Source organism: Juglans regia, chromosome 11 (genome assembly GCF_001411555.2).
Source record: "Juglans regia cultivar Chandler chromosome 11, Walnut 2.0, whole genome shotgun sequence".
Lineage (NCBI taxonomy): Eukaryota > Viridiplantae > Streptophyta > Magnoliopsida > Fagales > Juglandaceae > Juglans > Juglans regia.
In genome coordinates this window covers 26,968,077-26,986,832 of record NC_049911.1, presented here as the reverse complement: position 1 = coordinate 26,986,832, position 18,756 = coordinate 26,968,077, and the positions used below count along the sequence as shown (strand labels likewise).

At 35.4% G+C, this 18,756-nt stretch overlaps 3 protein-coding genes across 5 annotated transcripts; all 3 read left to right on the top strand.

Moving 5' to 3' along the window:
- The first annotated feature begins 2,592 nt into the window (after positions 1-2,592).
- On the top strand, positions 2,593-4,788 carry LOC109007734. 3 transcript variants are annotated; one of them, XM_018987540.2, is made up of 5 exons: positions 2,593-2,637; positions 2,897-3,032; positions 3,125-3,325; positions 3,428-3,643; positions 4,064-4,788. In XM_018987540.2, exons 2-5 carry the CDS (start codon positions 3,012-3,014, stop codon positions 4,379-4,381), a joined length of 756 nt encoding a protein of 251 aa, XP_018843085.1. In that variant the 5' UTR covers positions 2,593-2,637; positions 2,897-3,011; the 3' UTR covers positions 4,382-4,788. The 3 variants fall into 3 exon arrangements, with proteins under 3 accessions (XP_018843085.1, XP_018843084.1, XP_018843083.1); XM_018987539.2 differs by lacking the exon at positions 2,593-2,637 and adding an exon at positions 2,647-2,777; XM_018987538.2 differs by lacking the exon at positions 2,593-2,637 and adding an exon at positions 2,647-2,803.
- Positions 4,789-11,955: 7,167 nt separating this feature from the next.
- Positions 11,956-13,083, top strand: LOC109007735. The gene has a single exon (XM_018987541.2). It carries the CDS (start codon positions 12,243-12,245, stop codon positions 12,903-12,905), a length of 663 nt encoding a protein of 220 aa, XP_018843086.1. The 5' UTR covers positions 11,956-12,242; the 3' UTR covers positions 12,906-13,083.
- A 4,471-nt stretch (positions 13,084-17,554) lies between these two features.
- Positions 17,555-18,756, top strand: LOC109007736 (protein MIZU-KUSSEI 1). Its single transcript, XM_018987543.2, has one exon. It carries the CDS (start codon positions 17,709-17,711, stop codon positions 18,453-18,455), a length of 747 nt encoding a protein of 248 aa, XP_018843088.1. The 5' UTR covers positions 17,555-17,708; the 3' UTR covers positions 18,456-18,756.

Below are 18,756 nucleotides of genomic sequence, written 5' to 3'. Positions count from 1 at the left end.
ACTTCATTACGTACTTTTACAAAGTGCACAACACTATACAATGCACCGCCTTTAAAGACTTATTTTATTTAAAAATTAATATTCATATAAAAATTCTAATATAACGACATTTAGTGATAATATTCATTTTTTAATGCCAAAAATGATTTTTTTTTCTAAAATATAATTTGATAATTGCGAAAGAATATTACCCTTAAACTGATTTTTTTGAGATTTATAATTAATTGGATACATTAGATGTATCAAGTTCAAGTATCCAATTTGTAGAGGTATTCCCTGAAAAACGTTGAAGAATGTAACTGTAATATTGGTGCTTGGACCGACATTGCATGGTGTGGCAAAGGCGGTGGTTGTCAACTGTCAACTGTCAAGATAGATCCGCGAGACAATCTAAACGGAGATTAGGCTGTTGTTTACTTCACGCCTAGCCGCCTCCTAGATTTGGATCTCTTGCTACTTCTGTTTGATGCCCCCACGTGATAAGTGATCCTAGGTGGGTATGAAATCTTATATTATCTGAAAATATTATAATTATTTCACGTGACTTTGGCTTCTTATTAGAACGTTGTAAATAATATCAAAATCTAATCTAATTAAAAATGTGAGACTTAAACCGTACTATTTATGAAGATTTAATTTTTAATTTTTAGCATATGTTAATCAGATATTGTCATAATAACAACCGACCGATTTAATTGAAGGAAGTAATTTGTATAGTCTTGTTCTAGAATATGTAAGCTCGGCAATTCAAATAAAAAAATTAGACTTTTTATGTTAAGTCCCATTTTTTTAAAAAAAGTAGGCAAATAGCCTAGGACTATATCTAACTTTGATCTTTAACTATTGAAAACCTCTGTCTTAAAAAACGTTTTAATTTGCATTAATTGTTACTATAGCATTTGAATAGTATTATTTGAATTCCTTTGCACTACATATCTCATATATATATATATATATATATCACTTAATTTAATTTATAAAATTCAAATTTTAAAATTTATCTTTTAATCAAATGATGTTACATGAATAACGTGCGATATAAAAATTTTGAATAGAATTATTCATAACATACGGACAGGAATTTCAAGTGATAATGCTTTATGAAAATTATAGTTCACACCTCATTTGATAAATATTTTTTTATTTTTATTTTTGATAGGAACTCATTTGATAAATCTTTATTGCTACATATTTGATAAATCTTCTTGATCAAATAGAAAAAGGGTTTTTGAAAGGGTTTTAAAATACAAGAATAATTGGATGAGGTCAAATTTTTATTTATTTTTTAATTCCTTTAAAAAGTATATCTTCTAACAGGATCGATCCTACATAAATAAGTCTAAATTATAAAAATAGTATCAAGAGAACTTTCCGTCTCATCTCACTTTAAAGAGGAATGTTATGTATTATTTTTTATTCACTTTCACATCTCATATTTATAATTTTTTTTTTCTTTTCATAGGGTGTAAGGTGTGGGGAAGTGAATTGTAATTGATAAGAAAAAATTTTCCATTTTAAATATGTACTAATTTATGTTCTTTATTTATAAGAGACCTATTATGATAATATATATATTCGGATAAATTAATGAGTTAATGTCGAAATGTTTTCACTCTGTTATGGAATGGACGCTATATTCCAAGTTATAAATTAAAATCCTACCAATATTAGAAAATTAAACAAATTTTATAGATTAATTAAGAAGATTAAACCTAAGGAACAATTAAAAAAAAGAAAAAGAAAGATGGTTGCCAGGAGAATAATTTTACATATAATTATAAAGTATATAAATATTACGTAATTATTTAAAAAAGAATGAATCTATTTTTAAAAAATAATTATTTTTATGTAAATTTCATACTTTATTTATTTTAAAAATAATTATGCAGCAGATACACCGTTATAAGAATAAATATAGATAGAAGTTATTATTGGGAGTATCTATTTTGCACACATGATGTAGTATCATCTAGATCACATATCTCCCCAAGTGAATGTTGGAAACAATTAACTAAAAACAGTCACATAATAAATACAAAATATATACTGTTATAGTGATTTCTCTCTAGCATTACTTCAGTTATAAATATATTTTTTCTTTGTTAGGAAATACACACGTGGGGTTGAGGCGGCTTTTACTGTTTACATGGAGTCAGTGTTATTACTATGATTATTATATCATTGACGAAAGATAAAAAGGAGGACCCCACAAAAACTTTCATCGAACTTGAAAGACATTTTCCCATTCCCAATTCCCACTCAGACAACACGGTTGGGGCTTGGCCGCCGTAATAAATCCGACACCAAAAATAAAATAAATTATCAGGACAAAGGGTGTCCACACAGTGGGAAAATAGCACTGCCAGATTTCATCTGGACGGTAATAATAACATATATATATATATATATATATATATATATTTATATAAGGAATAATCACCTACGTCGTTGCTGTCTTCGTTCAAGCCCTTTGATGATTTCGGCTACCTTATTTATATGCTGGCACGTTTCCTTTATCTCTTTCTTTTATTTTATTTTATTTTTTTTAATTATTTGGATTTATATATATTTATTTTATTTTATGCAGATTGTATATATGGAGATGCTGTTTTTGGTGACCGCCTTATAATTTTAAAGGTATTTTTTTTTTTTTTTGCAGCACTGTTTCTTTCTTCCAGGTTCCCCTGCCTCCCTTCATAAACACACACATACTCTTCTTACCCTAAAAGCCTTTGGCGGCGTTTTCTTCTCAGTTTTCATCCTCAGAAGGTCTTGAGGTTGAGACTCAGCTGATGGTTTATATGTCTCTGATATTCGATTTTTTTGCTCCTTTGCAGTGGTGGATTCTCAGCTTTCTTTGTTTGTTTCTCTAATATTTGTTTTCTTGTTTTCCCAGATTTAATCTCGGAAGGCTTTCATTCGTTCTCGCGGAACTGGAAAGGCTAGCTGTTGATAATCAACAGAAGCTGCAGAATATTACTGGGTTTTTCGAGGCCAGTCATAAGAAAGTTATGGTATTTGCACCCCCGAAGGTTTGTTCGCACTGCACTCCTCTGCTTCATTGTTTTTCTGCTTCTTTTTCATTCAACTGTATTCCCTGATTACTGTCATGTTGGGTTATTAGATGAGTCCGCTAGGACGAATGGGAGACGATGAATTGGGTCCTCGATGGCTAATACCAATGCTGAGAGCAAGTTACTTCATTCCCTGCTCCATTCACGGTGATTCCAATAAAAGCGAATGCAATATGTTCTGCTTAGATTGCATGGGACGTGCTCTATGTTCTTACTGTTTGATCAATCACAAGGATCACCGCGTTGTTCAGGTTTTGACCCTTATATTCTTTTGTGGAAATCCTTACATAAATAGTCCGTTTTCCTTCTCCTGGAATCTGTTTGTGAAATTTTCTCTGTTTGGGTGGTTGAAGATAAGGCGGTCCTCGTACCACAACGTAGTAAGGGTTGTTGAGATTCAGAAGTACATCGACATATCGAGTGTTCAGACATATGTTATCAACAGTGCAAAGATTGTATTCCTGAATGAGCGGCCACAACCTAGGCCTGGAAAGGGGGTCACCAATACATGTGAGATTTGTTGCAGAAGCCTCCTTGATTCTTTCAGATTTTGCTCCTTGGGTTGCAAGGTGATTCTCCTTCTCAATGTCACTTTTTAATTTCATCCCTTCCTATATCCACAGAAGCCCTCCCCCATCTCAAGTCTCTGCCTTGTTGGACTTGGGCTCCTTGTTTTTCCAGCATTTGCAATTCATTAAAGTCTACGAATCTGAGGATTCACACCAGTGGTGTTCCTTATTGTGACCCGATTCTATCTATAGTCTAGGAAACACCGATTGATTTCCTGTCGACGTTTCTTTTCCTGCCCATTGGATAATATTTTGTTTGCTGAGCTTGTTTGATGCCCTGTTTTCTCTCACCTGCTCTGTTTCTTTCTCTGTCTTTTGTTTCATTTATCGTTGTTTGGGTTTGATTATCTTTTCTTTTAATTTTTTTTTATGAATGAAAAGTTGTCTCTAAAGTGTCCTTCCCATTTTTCATGGTGTTAGCTTGGGGCCATGAAGCGGGGCGACCCAGACCTCACGTTTACACTGAGAATGAAGCACAGCAGGGATGCATTCAATGGTGGATCAGAATCAGATGAGTCATCAACCCCAAAGAAGATTCGGAAAAGGCATAACTTCAACCGTATGATGATGGAAAGCCCTGCAATTTCATCCGATGGTCACAACAATTATGGAGGAAAGAGGTTTTGTTCTAGCTCAGGAGATGAGGCCACCACCAACATTTCTCCTGCAACTCCTCCCATTTTCAACCACCACAATGCCAGGAGACGAAAAGGCATACCCCACCGAGCACCATTTTGAGATCAGTCCAGCAATAACACGTGCTTTTGTGGAAAATGGCAATGAAATTCACTGAAGTTTTAAGGTATGTGGCAGAATTAATAAAAATGTGAAACAGTAGAGCAAAAAATAAGTGTTGGAAAGGAATGGGGCATATACTAAGACTTTTAGTTGTTGTAACTTGTAAATACTAGGAAAAAGGGTCCCTTAGTATACATATTTGGTAATTACTCGTGGGATTTGTCTCTAAATTAGAAATTCTAGGTTGTCTATATGTTAAATGCCCGTCCCTTGTACAGATAAGGACACGTATATATATCTAAGCTTTGGGTTGCTGGAAAATATATCATAATGTGGTGGCATCGTGACGATGCAACATGTAGCGAACATATTTTGTGCATATAGACATATATAGTCTGTTTTTATCATCAAAAGTTATATTCAGTTGTGCGAATGATTCGTAGTTTTATCCCATACATACAGAGACACACACACACATATATATATATATATTGTATATATGCTTATCATGATCCTTGTCCGTTTCGGAGAATTTGATCAACTAAACTCACACGGGAACCGGTTTTTGGAACTAATTTCTAAAGTACAATATTCATGAAGACTTTAAAGTGGCAATACTCTAGTGGGTTGTTGATATTTTCTTTAGCCTTTGAATGTGGAGTTTGGTTTCTAGCAAGACCAGTGGAAGTATGAGCTGGCCGTTGCAGATTGGAGGCATTTTGGTACGTCAAATTTGTGAACGGGCGCATACGAAAATTAAAGTATCTATATATCTATATAATTTATGCCCCATCTGGACCCAAAATAGTGATTCATATTCTTGGTCATTGAGTGGACGGCCACTGGCGTTAATCATGTTGGGAAATTTTATTCTGTGGCATGAAAAATTAAATTACGGCTAATTTTATTTTAAATGGGGGAAGGGCGGCCCCATGTTGGGTCTAATTCAAACCATGTGGGTAGTAGCAGCTATTCTAGAATAATTTAAAATGATTTTTTGTTGTAGATAAGAACGATAATTAGTACTGATTCTCAACTTTGGTTACCATATATGATGCCGTTTATTCTATTGCACTGAGAAATAAGAATCATCTAATTGCATGGGGGGTCAATTCAAGGTGCCAGCTTTACGTACCCACCATCCATCGGCGCCGGCCGGATCCCAAAATGGTGTTTGATAATTTGAAAGACAAACGATCGATGATCTTTTGGATGATCATCAACGTCGTTTGGTTGGTTCTAATTCATCCATACATTAATTCAATGAGAGATCGAATGTGGGTTTGCGGTCACGTAGAGGTCTGGTTTGATGTGAGACCAAATTATATATATATCTATATATATCTATTGGTTTCATTTAATTTAGACATTGCTTTTTATGAGAATGCTAGTTTGTGACGAAAAACAACAAGGTTCAAGTGATAAGTCTAAAGACTAGACGAGGGAGAGGTTAATGTCATGAAAAGCTTGAGAGACACGTAAACCCCACGACGGACAAGGACAGAGACAGACAAGTACTACTTGATCATCAGATGCTCCCTCACATCATCTCGCTTTCTCTCTACTGATTATATTATATGTATCTATCTTTGAATATATGTGTTATTTAATTATATATGTTATCAATAAATAAATAACCAAGTGGATTACGAGCTAGCTAGCTAGAGCCGTGAAGAATCCCAATGGCTTCGTGTACTATGCTCAATTATCCTCCATATTCCATTTTTTTAGCCCTCTCTTTCATATCTTTTTTATTTTTTATAATTATTATCTAATGAATGAATTATTGGGGGCTGAAACCAAAGACAGCCGATCGATAGAACCTCATCGTACGTACGTTAAACATCGAACGGGGTGACGTAAGTTTCTTCCGATGTTAAACTTTCACAAATTATTAATAAAATCATCATCTCTAACTCGTCTAAAAAGAATCTCTTTGCCACGCAGCATGATTCATCACTATTCTTAGCCGTACACGTTTCATACTTTCTAGATTTTGGAACTTGGGTCTATTCTTATGAAAGAGCCCGTGTAAAGCATCACCACACTGCTTATATTTAGAAAGAGGGAGATGAGATCGACGAGATAAGTTGGCATGTAGCAGTAGGGATACGGTGTGGGTGGGTGTCACTGTGGATAATGCATGCCATCTTAGATTCCTTCTTTCTTTTCTATTTTCTTTCGATTGTTCCACGTAAAAAGAATATACATATATTTATTTATTGTACGTAGGTAATGAGTCATCAAGATTAATTTAATGGCTATAGTTAATGGTGCGTGTGTCTTTATGGTTAAGACACAGAGTGTGGAAGATAAGGGTGCCTGCGGTCATGCTGGCCGGTTTGGCATCAGACATTTCGTCATTTCTCTTTTTGACCAATACTTTATTGAGTTGATGATGATCAGTTTGCTTGCATGAACAACCCACACATTTATTTTATCAAGAATTGTAGATCATTTTTCTTTTCCGACTTTCTTGCTAAACAAACAAACAAACAAACAGGCTATATAGAGTCGCTAGGCGGCTTCTTTTCCGAATACAGCTTGGAACCAACATACATGGAAGCGATGCTGCACGTGTACTGCAAACAGGTGGAACTCGTGTGTTTCTAGGCCAGACGTGTGTCGAGTCAAGACTAGTAGTCGGTTAACTTGCAGAACGAAATCAAGAGGTTGGTCAGATGGGAGTACTTTTTCTCACTGTCACGACACACTTGGCGAAAAGCAAGGCTGGATTTTCAAACCCGAGATCAGCCTCGTGCCATTCATGGGCACGCCACTTGACGGTTTTCTGCTTCGATCTCGATCCATCCCGTCCTTAACAGACAAAGGAGAAAGAAGGATAAAATTAACTTACGGCCTCCCACTCCTTATCTTTAATAGAGCTGGCCGTATTTTGTGGATCAAGATTTTTTCTTTCATCAACACGTTGAAATGAAAAGAAAAATTTGTACGTAATAGTAAAATAATTTGACTTTAGATATTTTGTTGAGTTTTAAAAAAAGAGAGAGAAAAAAATTAAATAGATATAATATAAAGTTAAAAAATATTATTAAAATATAATTTTATTTTAGAATCTGAAAAAATTGAAATATTTTGTATATTTTGTTTAAAAATATGAGAAAATTTTAATTATTAGATATGATTAAATAAAAATTAAAAAATATTTTATTCTTAAATTTTAAAAGAAAATGAAATGAAATAAAATAGATTGTGAGAGGTATTCAAACGAGGCTAGTCATTGAGTTATAAGTTTAAAAGTTTTCTGATCGAGTAGATGTACGATGATGTAGCATTGTGGGATTAAGGCCTACCTCATTTGGTTATATAGATTAGATAGTCAGATAAAAAAAATTATAAATAATAGGAAAATAATTTAAGTTAATTAAGATTTTTTTGAGATTTTAGAAAAAAAAAAAGAGAAAAAATTGAATAAAAAAATAATAAAATTAAAAGAAGGTTAGAGTATATTTTTCTAATATTATTTTTGTTTAGAGATTTAAAAATGTTGAATTTTTTTTATTAATTTTGTTTGGAAGTTTAGAAAAGTTGTAATGATTAGATGAAAAAGTTTAAACTTTGAAATTGAAAAATGTTTGTATTTAAATGGTATTTGAATGTTGAGATGTGATGAGACGGTTTTAAAAATTTGTGATGAAATGATATTTGAAATATTAGATGAAAAGTTGAATGTTGAGATGTGATGAAATGGTGTTTATTAAATATTTGTATTTAAAAACAAAAATGTCAGACCGAAAGACTCATCGATGGGGCTCCAACTAACACCACCTAAATCCTTCCCACCTACGAAAGAAAAATGACAAGAATAAGTAAGAGCTGACTAACGGTATCTTTAAATTAAAGTCGATCCCTACCAAAAATGGATCAAACAGCACACACATATGACTTTAAAAAGTCACTTTCAAGTTTGAAGACCACTTCCTCCAATATTATTATATATTATATACACATGATACATATCGTGTGTCACAAGAGGACTTGTGACTACAAAAATGGCAAAGATCGAGACATTTTTTTACTCAAGGAATTACAGTAACGACCAGTTATAGTTTGACAAACGAGCATTAAAGAAGGGTATCGGGCCTCTCTTCTTTCAAAACGAGGCCCATTTATATTTTCTTCACAGGCCTGACCACTGATCAGGACGGGCTCAATAGTTAGCACATTGGTTGGATAGGTTAAAGACTTAAAGTGGGTTATTGGGCGGAGGTTTGTATGCCTTAAGGCCCAATTCCTCTCTCTCTCTCGATTTATATATATATATAAAATTTGCTTTGGAGAAAATATTGCCGTAATAGATGCTGATTAATTTTTTTTTTTCGCAAGTTACTATAAATATATTAGAAACATAGTAATATAGTTCAGTACATCAAAGTTGGGATCACTAAGTTTGCAATTACAAAAGTGGATCATTGCCACTATGGAATTGTAATAAGGATGCTAGAATTTTAATCAGAGGGATGTTCTCAAAGGTTTGCGTTGACGCTGCCCAGTGCGTTAGGTTGTGCGCGCATCGATATTTGGATCGATGGATTTTTCTCACTGTCCATTCCTTGAATGAATTAAGATAATGTCTGATGTCATTTATGATGAGACTCAAAATTCATTCTTGGACATAAGAGGTGTTAGAAATGGCTTGAATTGTAACATCTGAGTCTCCTTCCACAACAATTTTTTCCAGCTTTAGTCTTTTAGCTTCTTTAATGGCCATAAGTGCTGCGCTAGCTTCGCCTAGGTTTGAGTTAACCTTATTGATTAGGTCTGTTATGGAAAATAGTACTTCACCATTATCTTTCCAGCAAATGGATGCTATTATGGAACCTTCCTTACGATTAGCAACATCACAAGTAAGAAGATGACTACCAACATGATGTCTTACCTCATTTATTCTAATGTGGATATTTTTTGTTGCCCAAGCTTTGGAATGCTGAGTATATGTTTTGGAAACTGAGATCACATAAATTTGAATAGAAGGTTCAGCTTGCTTGTGATCTACCTTGTTTCTATGGAGCCAAAGATTATCCATGACTATGATAGCAAAGTTTTGAAATTCCTGGATTTCTTCTTTAGGGATGTTGAGATTTTTCAAAGGGTTCAAAATAATATTAATCCAAACACCCATTGGTTGGGTAGCAAATGAGGATATATCAATAGGCCATCTTGATTGTCTCCATACCACTTTAGAAAAAATACAGTTGAAGAATAAATGATGGAGACTTTCTTGTTCAGTATTGCATAAGGGGCATTTAATAAAGTCTAGTTCCAGGTTGAGAACAGAGCTGATGAGGACTTTTGTTGAAAGGAGGTTGTGGCTAATCTTTCAAAGGAGCATTTTGAGTCTGTCCTGAACTTTCAACTTCCACAAGTTTTTCTAGTTAATGGCTTGATTTATGGAGACAATTTGGTCATTTTCATTGGCAAGGGCTGCATATGCCGACTTAACAGAGAAGGCTCCTAAAGAATGATGGATCCATTTGGCTTTATCAAGAATGGATTGGAAATTATGGTTTGCCAGAGGAATATTTTGAATTTTCTTTGAGGTATTTTTTGAGAAAAGAGTATTAAGAAATAAGATATTCCAACGTCTTGGCTCTTCACGGATCTGTTTAGAAATAAACAGAAACAAACATGGTATGATCAACAATTGACAAATTTGGATTAGGGGTGGGAATATGTGATGGTAGGGTTGGAATCCAATGATTAATCCAAACTCTAGTGGAAACCCCATTGTTTATTTGGAAACAGATATTTTGCCTAATAAAATCTCTTTGGTTTAAGAGAGTTTTCCAGAAAGGAGAATAGTTGGTTTTGGGTGTACATCTAAGGAAACAATTATTGTTAAGGTACCTCTTTGAGATAGCTTCTTTCCAAAGGCTATTGGGACCATTGAGGAAAAACCATGCAAGTTTGGAAACAAGTGCATTATTAAAAAGGTTAGTCTGTTTGAGACCAAGGCCTCCCATGGATTTTGGTAGACATATTGAATGCCATGATTAAAAAACATAAACATGTCGCGACATCATCAACCGGAGCCATATATATATATATATATATATATATATATATATATACACACACATACAAGTCTTATAAATTTATAAATGCTTTGAAAACTTCCAAACCAAACACCATATACATACATATATAAATATATATATATATATATATATATATTCTTCATGACTAGTTCTGTTTATTTTGGATACGTGGATTGCAAACACTTGAACCATTCCTTTTTTTTCCCTAATAAATAAATCCGTAAATAATAACAATGTCCAAAAAGAATGCGTGGGTCTCTTGTACACAACGACAACGAACAAACATGATCTCGACATGCAGGTTGTGATCTGTCCTATTTATGAGATGTTGATACAAATTAATCTGAAAATCCTTCCATATATCATTTTTTGACTTTTTCTTGATTACATATATGCATGCATGTCTGAATTCTTGACTTTTACCAAGCAGTTAATAAGTTATTGTTAGAGCATTCTCATTGGCTTGGTTAAATGAGAAAATTATCTAAAATTTAAATAACTTGTATAAAAAAACTCTACACTGGATTGGCCATCTTCAAAATAATTTACATTTTTGCTACAGTCATTGACCAAATATAGAGAACCATAATTGGTTCACAAATTAAATTAATTAGAATATAATTAACATTTAACATTTAGAATATAATTATTATTAACATTTGATAATACTTTTTTAATATTAATTTAATTAGAATATAATTATTATTAACATTTAATAATACTTTTTTGATATTAATTTAATTAAAATATAATTATTATTAAAATTTAATAATACTTTTTTTAATATTAATTTAACTAGAATATAATTATTATTAACATTTAATAATACTTTTTTTAATATTAATTTAACTAGAATATTATTATTATTAACATTTAATAAAACTTTTTTTAATATTAATTTAACTAGAATATATAGAATATAATTATTATTAACATTTAATAAAAAAATTTTAATATTAATTTAATTAGAATATAATTATTATTAACATTTAATAATACTTTTTTTTAATATTAATTTAACTAGAATATAATTATTATTAACATTTAATTGGTAGAACTATAAAATGTGATAAAACTAAATTTAATTAATTAATTATTAAAATAATAATATTTTAATATTATATAAAATGTGAATGGTTAATCTAATGTGAGAATTGAATTTAAATAGAATAGATAAATATATTTACTCAAGTCAATGTAAATGATCTTAGTGGCATGAGAGTTTTAGGTCAAGCATTACGTTGCGGAACAGTACTACACGTCAGATTGAGTTGCGAGTCTGCGACCATTTTCTGAGACCCAAAATAAGTCAACCAGTACACACAGTACCATATATGAATTCGGTCCTCCATTGTACGTACGATCTTACAAAATTCGCGTTTATACGGCTGAAGAGTGTTGCCTTGGGAAGGAAACGCGGTACAATTAGTTTGAGGACTTGTTATATATCATGCCACGCTTCGCTTCTTTTACTTTTGGAGGAGTTCCAAAGGAAACAAACACCGAGCCGCGTGCAACGTCATCGCTTGGACGTTGGAACGCACATTTACAACGTCTGGATGACGGCTTCCCTTTCGTCATCCTCTTCCCTGTTCCTTTCTAATCTTATATATTTGTGTCATGGAATTGGCCTCTCGGATACTTCGAGGTTCCTGTCTTCCGTTTTCATTCTCTGAACCTGTTCCCAGAAGAAACTTCTTTTCCTGGTACGTGTATTGACACGCCTCTTCCTGTGTTTCTCCCGCGCTATATGTGTTGTCTCTGGGGTTCTGTTTTTCTATCTTTCACACGCGCATAGATTAATGGGTGTTTGCTTCTCGTCCGTTTGGGGTAGAGAGTCTCGGCCTTCTCATCCCACTGCTAAGATCATCTCCGTCAATGGTGTCCTCCGCGAATATCCTGTCCCTGTTACTGTCTCCCAAGTCCTTGAGACCGAAAAGTCATCGTCCTCTTCTTCTTCTTCGTCGTCGTCGTGTTTCGTCTGCAATTCTGACCGTTTGTATTACGACGACTACATTCCGGCCTTGGATGGGGCGGAGGAGCTTCAGGCCAATCAGATCTACTTCGTGCTTCCCGCTTCTAAGCTTAAGCAGCCGTTGACCGCGTCGGATATGGCCGCCTTGGCCGTCAAAGCCAGCGTTGCTCTTCAGAATACCTCCAAAAACAACGGTCATCGCCGGAAGAAGGCCCGTATATCTCCGGTTATTATGGTTAAGCAATCGGTTTCTTTCGAAAGTACTAAGATTAATCTTGATTATGACGGCACTGAAGATCGATTTGGGTATGGATACGGACCCAGATCGCAAAAGAAGACCCCCGTTTCGGATGCCAAGCCGGGCGTCAGGGGATTATCTCGAGCCGGGTCTGTAAGAAGGTTGCAGAGATACACTTCTACAAGGGCGAAGATGGCGGTTCGTTCCTTTAGACTCAGGTTGAGCACCATTTACGAAGGGACTGTTCTCTAGATGAATTCCTTCTGCTCTCTGTGACTACATCAAAGAAAATTAATATTCCTTCTTTGTTCTTACGTTCAATCGTTTCTGTAACATACTTATCTCCATGTAAACAAAAACGGAGTTTGGGACTGAGTTTGTACTTTTTGCAGTTTTGATTAATGAATCATTGATCTTAAATTTTGGGTTTTCTTCTGCAACAAAATCGCTTGCTTTTCATCGATTCTTTAGCTCTTAAATTCTATGTATGTTTCTTAAATCGAGAACTGCTTTAGATAGTTTTATCTAATTCATCCTTTATCCTTGATCTACACTCAAGAGGAATATACTCTTGATCCATGCAAATTACTTGGCAGAGAAAGCAGGATCCTGGTTAAATCCGGATCACATGATAGGGATCTATCGAGAAAATGAATGGTGGCCGGCAAGCGAGTGAACCCAGACCAGCTTCCGGCATCTATCTGAGCTGCTAGTACTGCTACTCGGCCAAATGCCAATAATTCCACGCACATTTGGATTGGGAACTGCGCGCAATTCCAAACCCACGCGTGTTGAAAAAATGGAGCCGTCCATGGTTTTGCACTCATGATTGGGCCGTCCTCGTTAATTTTTTGGTGATATATTTGATGCTACGAAATTTAATTGCGGTAGCGTCGTTGACTCCCTCCCATCATTGTGGTATCGCCCACTTAATTCGTTGCCATAACGTGAACGGAGTCTATTATTATTAAATGCCATACATTTTTAAAAGATGACATGTATCTTTTTTGTGTCTTAAAATTAATAAGTAAGACACTCCTTAGAGAAAAATAAAATAATAAGAAAGGTTTTGTCTTCTTCTAGTCTTGTCTGAATAATTAGAGAGTACTGAGATGGGCCCTATAGTGTAGACTAAAGTAGACCCAAAAGTAGTGTGCTAGCTGTAGCCAGGCTTGATATGAGCGGAGCCCACCAAGTATTCTTATAGGAGGGGGATGTGAACAAGGGCCCCCAAATTCATTTCCACCAAATCTATCAAGGCCAGGAATTAGTTTTGCGAGGCCTGGACCAGTTTTCTGCTTAGAAGGCTTTTGGATACATGGGCATGGTCCGGAAAGGTTCCTCAAAGAAATGAACATGACGAATAGGCTGTGCTAGCTTAAATAGGCTCGGTGATATTTGCATTTAAAATGGCCTGTCATAAATATTCTGAGGTTTTTTTTTTTTTTTTCTTATATTTAAGTACCGCAAACGTACAAATGGGATATTTGCACAAAATTTCTTAGAAAAAGTGATTTTCCAGCTAGAAGTACCTACGTACCTTACCAACTTATAAAAGTTTTGGCGATTGTGTTAAAAGGTAATTAACAGAAAAGGTAATTAAGGTAAAAAAAAAAAAAAAAAGAGGGAGAGAGTTAACCGAGGTAAAGAAAAAGGTAATTAAGGATAAGGGAGGGAAAACGATGGAGAGTAGTAGTACTATCCCTTTAGGATCATGATCATGATAAACCGCAAATTAAGCTTCACTAGGATGAACTTAAAATCATAGCTTAAAACGGGCACTAAACTATATAGTCTTGTCGACTCAAGCTCATAACCTGATCGATTTCCATTATCGATCAGACCACGTACGTACGTGTAAGTAAGCCTCTTATCCCATGTGTAACATGATTAATATGCAGATATGTAAGCCTCTTATCCTATACGGCCTTCCAATTGGGTAACATGATTAATATGCATGTAGATTCAAGCTGCTAGCTAGCTAATTTATAGAAGTAATAGTGATAAAACGTAAAGTTTCAATCAATTATATAAGCTGCTTTCTAAAAATTGTTAACTTTCATCCAGATACACTGGATGCCCACAGTCCCCATGCCCCCACAGGTTTCCCACTTACTCCCTGCACAATACGTGATATGTTATTAAGCCTCCCACTTTCACAGCAGTAACTATTCCTGTCTCCTCAGTAATGGCTGCACCAAAAGTACGTCTGTCCCTCTCAAACATTATTATTATTATTATATCATGTACTACTACTCATCACCATCATCGATGATATATGATCATAACCCTAAATGTTCGTGTGCGTGTTTCAAACGTTGTCATTATACATTTGGTCGACATACATGAATAATATACCACGTACTAATATTATATATATCATTAATTTCCTATCGAAACGTACGTGCATGCGACGAGTACGGCGATTGTCACTTCATTTGTTTTGTGTATACTTAAATAAATCCTTCATCCACGACAAATACAAAACACCAGTCGTATGAATTAGTTAAGACTTTGTACGATGGACTACTTAATTACCAGCTTTATACTCCAAATTAAAGAGGAATCAATCAATGTGTAGATTGTCGTGATATCAAGCTCAAGCACGACTGGACTCAGAGCATGACACGATTGCGACCCATAATTAAAAAACCGAAGGAAAAGCTAGCATTGCTTTACATAAAGAAAAGAGGATGTGGGAGATCCTATTGTTTTGTTTTCTTCCTGAAATCAGTCGACAAAAAGTTTTTGATGGCTTTTCCAACAGAGAGCACATAGGTAGATCGGTCCAACTGGGCAATGATCATGCCTCCTGGAAATATATAATATATGTATATCATGTATATATGCATACAAAATAGAGACATATAAACGCAAACACACAATCCAGCTTTTGAAGAGCTGGTGAAATAGTGCTATGGTAGCAGGAATATCGAATCATGAGGTGGAAAAAAAAGCAGCCAAGCGTGCAAAAACCTAGTTCCCTTAGTCAGCAACGTGGGCTGTGGGCCAATTGCTTTTGATGTAGAATACATAACGAGTAACGCTAATATAATCATGTATGAATGGTATATTTTTTTCTAAAAAAAAGTTGAGTTTACCGTTAAGAAATTAATTTTTTTTAACTAAAAAGAGTGAAAGACGTTTGTACTTATCATTTTTAATAGAAAAAAGTGATGCTCTTTGATATTTTTTTCTTTTTATCGGGGATTATTTGAAGATAAGAGTGTTGGAGGATGAAGTTATAAATAGCCCTTTTCTCAGAGAAAAACTACGCGCGCCCCTTGTTGTATTATTTGATCTAGCTTTCCACAAGTTGCTGAGAAAAATTGGGTCATGTTATTCCTAACAATCGTACTATAACACTAATGATGTAGTAAATCTTGATCTTGATATGTCTGTCACATTAATCATAATTAATATTGGCTTAATTAATTGTCTGTTACGCCAACGTACGATATAATTACATGATTGTTTTAAAAAAGATATTCCTTAATTCCATCATGACGAGCTTTACTAGTGATTTGTTTTAACATATGATCTAAGAATATATATATATATATAATTGGCATTTTGAGTTCAATTAAACCATCAATGGCATTACTCCTTTGGTCATGACTAGCTCGCTTATCAAAATGATTGTACATTAAGTAAACATAAAGATATAATGATGGAAAACTAGGATAGTGGATACAAAGAATATTGTGCATAGAAAAAAACACAGGTAATGGTTACACAAAATGATCATCGAGTACTAGGCATTGTTACGCATCTTTTTCAGCAATGAAAAGGCTATACAAAGCAAAGGTAAGTAAAATCCTCCTACCCACTGATATCTCAACCAAATAACAATGAATGAAATGACATCTTCGATGTTTTATATTTGTTAGCTCATATATAGACACCATCTAATTACTACCTAGTCTAGTGTAGCAATATTTTAGCTTAGACACATGAGCTTGATCATGAAATAATCATTCAACTCCCCTCTCTCTCTCTCTCTCTCTCTCGATGAAGATTGGATATTTATGCTTCATTAATTACTCTTCTATTTCCCTATCATTAGTTGCTTAAGAAACACTGTTTTTTTCAGATTATAGGAGTGGTGTTTGACCAAAGTAAGTAAACTTGCAACAACTTTGCAGTGAAACCTCATAGAAAATTCGGGCCATATTAATAATTTACGCCATTGATAATAGATTGAGATGCTATTTATCATAGGATAAACATCTGAAATCAGTATCTTGGGGGGAGCAGGAAAGTAGGACAGACAGGACTGATGGGTCTAATCATTGCCTTGGGCGTGCTTCCTAGCTGCTCATACTCATGCATGCCATCCCATCCACTTTAATTGGACCTTTTTTTCTTTTCTGTTTCTAACTTTTGCTTTTCGCCTGGGAAAAGACTTAACTCAGGTAATTCCTTTACGATACTATTCTTATAATTACTAGCTAATTAGGTGATCTTCTTGTTCTGTTATCTCCTCCCCCTTTCTTTGCACGGATAATGGGTTAGTTTGCTGAGACATTTTTTATAAGGATGGAATGTCGGTAAAACCTATAAAAGCTAAAATCATGCTGTAAATAAATCTATATATATATATATATTTTTTTTGGGTCTAAGCCAAATAATGGTACTTACGTTTTTCTCTTTTTTCTCCCATTGTTTTTGCCTTCAGACCAGATGTTGGTAAATTTAAACAATGAATCCCGCACGTCCCATCAATTTCACGCAAGCTTTCAGCGTCAGGCACGCCACGCACCCGAGTAATTCCAAGTTTGGGACCCCGCAGGCCCTCGTGGGCAGAATTATTGCCCACGATCGATTCCTCGGCCCACTCTCTCTCTCTCTCTCTCTCCAAATGCCTTTCCGTCACTCTGCTCCCCTCTTTTGCTTATTTATTGGCTTTTAAGGTCACCCATCTCCTTACTCTCTATACCTAAACTTCTTCTTCGGCTACGAGTTATAGCTGCTTTGCTCCATCTTTCTCTCTATCTGGCATTAACTCCTACCTATTAGTTGAGAAGCAAATAAACTTCGAATATATACGCAAACATGAGGATGATAGACTTGGGAAGCCAAAGAGGTCCAGCCTTACATATTATGGACACTGCTACCTCTGTAGACTGTGGCAGAGAAGTGAGGTTCCGAAGATCCTTTCGATCCCTGGTCGAGTGCATGGTCCCATGCTGTGGCTTCCAACCTTCCGACTCTCTTTCCAGCGACACTGAGTCAACTCACAGCTTCTCCTCCAGCAGTACTGTCACCGGCACCTTCTTCGGTTACAGGAAAGGCCGAGTCAGCTTCTGCCTTCAAGATGACACCAGAAGCTCGCCTCTTCTGCTGCTGGAATTCGCCGTCCCCACCGCCTACCTTGCCCGAGAGATGCAGCATGGCGTGCTGAGAATCGCTCTCGAGTGTGGGAGACAAAAGGAGATGATGATCAGGTCCCGCTCCTCCTCCATGAGCGCCGCTGCCGTCTCCAGCTGCTCTCTCTTCAACGTGCCCGTTTGGTCCATGTACTGCAACGGCAGGAAGGTTGGGTTCGCAATAAGGCGTCAGATGACTGTGAGCGACGTGGCGGTGCTGAAGCAGATGCAGACGGTCTCCGTTGGAGCGGGTGTTCTGCCAGCAGTTGGGCCGAACAAGTCCGAGGTGGATGGGGATGGCGGCGGCGACCTCTTGTACCTAAGAGCCGGCTTTGAGCGAGTCGTTGGCTCGGTTGATTCCGAGTCCTTTCACATGATTAACCCAGTTGGGAGTTCCGGCCAGGAGCTCAGCATATTTCTGCTCAGATCATGATAACAGAGCTAGCAAACGCCGACCCATTGCGGAGGCCTCCACGAAATATTTGAATATATTGAAGAGATTAATTTGCTGGATCAGGAGATATGTCATATACTGATGTATATGATTATATATACGATGGAGGATCCCAATCACCTACTTTCATATCTTAGAACAATCAGTTCTTAGTAGTATTCGATCGAACGCATGCTTGTACTTATTGTGGCTTATAATTTTCAATTTGGATGTATCATTTGCTCAAGAACGAAAAGCTAAATTACAGCATATATATAATGAATCTAGTACTTTTTCCTAA